This window comes from Penaeus chinensis, chromosome 36 (genome assembly GCF_019202785.1).
Source record: "Penaeus chinensis breed Huanghai No. 1 chromosome 36, ASM1920278v2, whole genome shotgun sequence".
NCBI lineage: Eukaryota > Metazoa > Arthropoda > Malacostraca > Decapoda > Penaeidae > Penaeus > Penaeus chinensis.
Genome location: NC_061854.1, coordinates 21471857 through 21476856, shown reverse-complemented (window position 1 = coordinate 21476856; position 5000 = coordinate 21471857). Strand labels below are relative to the sequence as shown.

The 5000-nt window shown below is 36.8% G+C and overlaps 1 protein-coding gene across 5 annotated transcripts in view; it reads left to right on the top strand.

Annotated features, from left to right (window-relative positions):
* LOC125044659 (sodium-independent sulfate anion transporter-like) overlaps window positions 1-5000 on the top strand; it is a 37979-nt gene that overhangs the window by 11013 nt on the left and 21966 nt on the right. For all 5 annotated transcript variants that reach the window (XM_047641447.1, XM_047641448.1, XM_047641451.1 and 2 more), the window contains exon 2: window positions 3895-3995. In XM_047641447.1, coding sequence (XP_047497403.1) covers window positions 3957-3995 — 39 coding nt within the window. In that variant the 5' untranslated portion in view covers window positions 3895-3956. The remainder of the gene's footprint in view (window positions 1-3894; window positions 3996-5000) is intronic.

Below are 5000 nucleotides of genomic sequence, written 5' to 3'. Positions count from 1 at the left end.
TAATTTCATAGTGGTGTATGTACGGTTTCATTATGTGTGTGTGTGTGTGTGTGTGTGTGTGTGTGTGTGTGTGTGTGTGTGTGTGTGTGTGTGTGAGAGAGAGAGAGATCATCATCATCATCAGCCTGTATCAATCCACTGCAGGACGTCGGCTTCTCCCAATCTTTTCCGTTTTTTTTTTTTTCTGTCTATTTTTCATCCTCCTTTCCATCCCTCTCTGGGCACTTATGTATGTTTGATAAACATGATATATGGTGTTGATTGTTATGTTTTTGTTATTATCAGTATTAGTATTAGTATTATTGTTATTATTATTATTATTATTATTATTATTATTATTATTATTATCATTAGTATTAGTACTATTATTGTTAATATTATCATCATCATTATTAGTATTGTTATTATTGTTTTATTATTATCATCACTATTGTTATCATCATCATCATTATTTTTTATTGAATACCATTATTATCCAAATTGCCATTATTGTCGCCAGTGGTGTTTTTTTTATTATTGCCGTATCATTATCGTTGTTATGTTTTTTTTTATTATTGCTAATATTATTATCGTTGCTGTGTGTTTTTTTATTATTACGACAGCTACTGTTGGGTTTTTATTAAATGGTTGAATAACCTTATAGTTTCTTAGCAGTTTTGCCTGTGAAATAGTGCATCGTGACTTCGTTATGATTATTTCACAATTTAGATCTACGATTACTCTTAATTTTAAGTACATCACTCATATCACCAAGCTTAACTATATTAAGTTCTTAAGAGATAAAGAGAGGTTAGTATCATTTTGAAGTAAATATGACTTTTTACTAAGGTATGTGTGTATATTTGTTTGTCTGTGTTCGTATATGTGTAAGCATATATATACATTTATATACATACATACATATATATATATATATATATATATATGTATATAAATATATATATATATATACATATACATATATGTGTGTGTGTGTTTATATATATATATATATATATATATATATATATATATATATTTTATATATATATATATAATATAATATAACACAACACAATACAACACAACACATATGTGTGTGTGTGTGTGTGTGTGTGTGTGTGTGTGTGTGTGTGTGTGTGTATGTCTATATTATTTACTATATATTATATGATATATGCATATATATCTATATATATGTGTATGTATATGTCTATATGTCTGTATGTATGTATACACACACACACACACACACACACATACACACACACACACACGCACACACACACACACACACACACACACACACACACACACACACACACACACACACAGACACATACATATATATGTGTGTGTGTGTGTGTGTGTGTATGTGTATGTGTATGTGTGTGTGCGTGTGCGTGTGCGTGTGCGTGTGCGTGTGCGTGTGCGTGTGCGTGTGCGTGTGTGTGTGTGTGTGTGTGTGTGTGTGTGTGTGTGTGTGTGTGTGTGTGTGTGTGTAAGAGAGAGAGACAGACAGTCAGACAGACAGACAGACAGACAGACAGACAGACAGACAGACAGACAGACAGACAGACAGACAGACATATTTCATATAATTGCTAGCGATAGTCCACAGGCTTTATTCTCCTTCTCTTTCCTGCCCTTTCGTCTCTTCTTACTCAACTTCTCCTCCTCCAACCCTCCTTCCCTTTTCTTTTCTTTTTTTCTTCATCTCTTCCCCTTCCCCTCTCTTCCTTTTCCTTTTCTCTTAACCTTCTCTTCGCTTCTCTTTCTTCCCTTCACTATTTCTTCGCTTTCGTTCGTCCTTCTCTTTCCCTTTCTCCCTCTTTGTTCTTTGTTTCCCCTTTGATTTTCTCTTTCTTTTTCCCTTCCCTGGTGCTTTTTCTTCTCTTCCTCCTTTCCTTCATCTTCTCTTTCGTTTCCATCCTCCTTACTTCTATTTCTTCATCCCGTTCCCTTCCCTAATTCTTTTTTTCTCTTCCTCTCTTCCCCTCCCATACACCCGATTTTTTCTTCTTTCCTTCCCCCGACATCTCTTCTCCCCTTTGCCTTGCTTCTTCTCTGTCTTCTTCCCCCTTCCCATTTTCCTCTCTTTCATTTTCTCTTCCCCTTCCTTACTCCTTCCCTTCTCCTCCCTATTTTCCTACTTTCGTTCTCCCCCCTACTTCCCTACTTCTTCTCTTTCTTCTTCCCTTCATCTTCCTTACTTTTTCCCTTTTCTTCTTCCCTTTCCTTACCCTACTTCTCTCTCTCCATCCCCCTTCCCTACTTCTCTTTCTTCTCCCCCTTCTCTTCCCTGTTTCTTCTCTTTCTTCTTCCCCTTCTCTTCCCTGTTTCTTCTCTTTCTTCTTCCCCTTCTCTTCCCTGTTTTTTCTCTTTCTTCTTCCCCTTCTCTTCCCTGTTTCTTCTCTTTCTTCTTCCCCTTCTCTTCCCTATTTCTTCTCATTCTTCCCCCGTTTCTCTTCTCTACTTGTCTTCTTTCCTTCCCCTCTCCCCCTTGCCTCCCCGCCCCTCCATTGCCCGCCTGCAAGCGCCTCGCCGCCGAGGGGGCGTCCGTATCTCAAAGCCAAGGTCAGGGGGGGCCGTGGGAATACTGTATCAACTTACTTGACTTCAGTTGCTCCCGAAATTAGGGTTTTTTAGCCGAGAATTTTTACTTTATTTTTTCCTCGACGGGAGATAGGGATCGCAGGGCTAGGGATTGGGTGGGGGTAGGTGGAAGGGATGGGGAATCGGAAGGTCAAGGGGAGAAGGCTTAAGGGATGAGAAGGGAGGCGCGTGCGTGTCTGTCAGTCTGTCTGTCTGTCTGTCTGTCTGTCTGTCTACCTAGCTGTTTGTATCTCTATCTTTCTATGCATCTATTTATTTACCTTTTAGTCTCCCTGTGTTTGCTCCTTATTTGCTCATGTCAATGTCTATAGTAATCCGTATCTGTATTGTCACATTTAGGCCAAAGAGAGCACAAGGTGTCCTGGCAAAAAAAAAAAAAAAAAAAAAACACACACACACACACACACACATACACACACACACACACACACACACACACACACACACACACACACACACACACACACACACACACACACACACAGCGTGAGCCAAGCGATGCTGCGATTATTCTAGAGGACTTGCTGTGAGATGCATTATACTGTTAGCCACGTTTCTGGCCTACTGAAGGAGGATTAGAGAAGAAATGTTACCAAAGAGTTGCATGGATAATAGCAGTCTTGATTGGACTGTTTCGTACTCTGTGGATATGCATTAATGTATTAATGAGTTTATGTATTCATCATAGAATGTAAGATCCCTAGATTTGTACTGTATTTCATTAGTACTCTAGGTTATATTGTTATCACTGCTATAATTTTTACTTTTATTATTATTATAAATGTTATTATTATTGTTGTTGTGTTGGCTTATTTTTATTATTATTATTATTATTATTATTATTATTGTTGTTGTTGTTGTTGTTGTTGTGTTGGCTTATTATTATTATTATTATTATTATTATTATTATTATTATTATTATTATTATTATTGTTGTTGTTGTTGTGTTGGCTTATTATTATTATTATTATTATTATTATTATTATTGTTATCATTATTGTTATTGTTGTTGTTATTACTATATTATTATTATTAATATAATTATTATTATGATTATTATTATTGTCATTATTACTGTCATTATTATTATTAGTATTATTATTATTGTTGTTATTATTGTTATTATTATTATTATTGTTATTATTATTATTATTTTTATTATTATTATCATCACCATCACTATCACCAATACCATTCACCATCATCATCATTGCTATCACCACCACCATCATTACCACCATCACCGCCAGCCGGCCAACGCGCGTCGCTAAGCCCTTCCCTCCGCCCTCGTGCCCACAGAAGCGGCGGGGCACCAAGGCGCAGACGGAGCAGCGAACGCCCGAGCGAAGACCAGACCCACGATGGCCAGCGTGACCTCCAGCGCCACGAATCTCCTTTCGGTAGGTCGCCTTGTTGGGCTGTTTCATCTTCTTTTCTTTCTGTTTTTATTTGTTTGTTAATTTTGTTTAACTCTTCTTCCGTGTCGTTATTGTTTGTTGGTTTGATTGCCGTCTGTTTTTTTGTTTTTTTTTTACTTTGCTTTGTTATCGTCTTTCTTGTTCGCTTTAGTTTCATTTTAGCTGTTGCTTTAGTTTCATTGTTAGTTGCTTTTCTTTGCTTTACAGTCGTTCTTTTGTTTTATCGTCGTGTGTGTATTTTTCCTTGGTTTGGCTGTCGCTTTTGTTGCTTTCTTTATCACCTTTTCTGTTTTGTTATCGAGTCTACTTTCCTGTCGTTTTTCTTTGTGTATCGTTCCATTGTTATTTTTATGGTTTTATTGCCATGGCTGTATTCTCCTGCTTCCGTGACGTTCCCTAGTATCATAGAGGTTTCCTTGTTGCATTTTCTTTGTTTCTTTCTTTGTCATTGCCGTCTTTGCCTCGTCTTAGTTCGTTGTCGTTTCTTGTCCTCGCCCTATGTTCTTGTTTTTAAATCGTTTTATTAATGTGCGATGTCTGTCAACCTATCAACATTCCGGACAGACATCAGTTACGCATACACGAAGGAGATTAATATTTCCAATATATACTTTATCATCCTCTTCACTAATCTCTGCTATGATTACGAAGCGATAGTCTATGAGCGATTGTGAGCGCGTGTTGGAGTGTGCAAGTTTTCGTGTGTGTGTGTGTGTGTGTGTGTGTGTGTGTGTGTGTGTAAGTGTGTGTAAGTGTGTTTCCGTTTTTTTGTTTTTTTGCTTTTAGGTTATATGTCATTTCAGAAAAAAAAAAAATACTTTGAATATCAGAGGTACTTTAAACAAAAAAAAAAAAAACCTGTGTATGTCGACTTCACGTGTAAGCAGTCAGCCATCCAAGCGCACTTGTGATCTAATTAAGCAAACACAGTTATTGTGATTGTGTGTGTGTTTGTGTGTGGAATGAATCATGATTATTTGATTATAA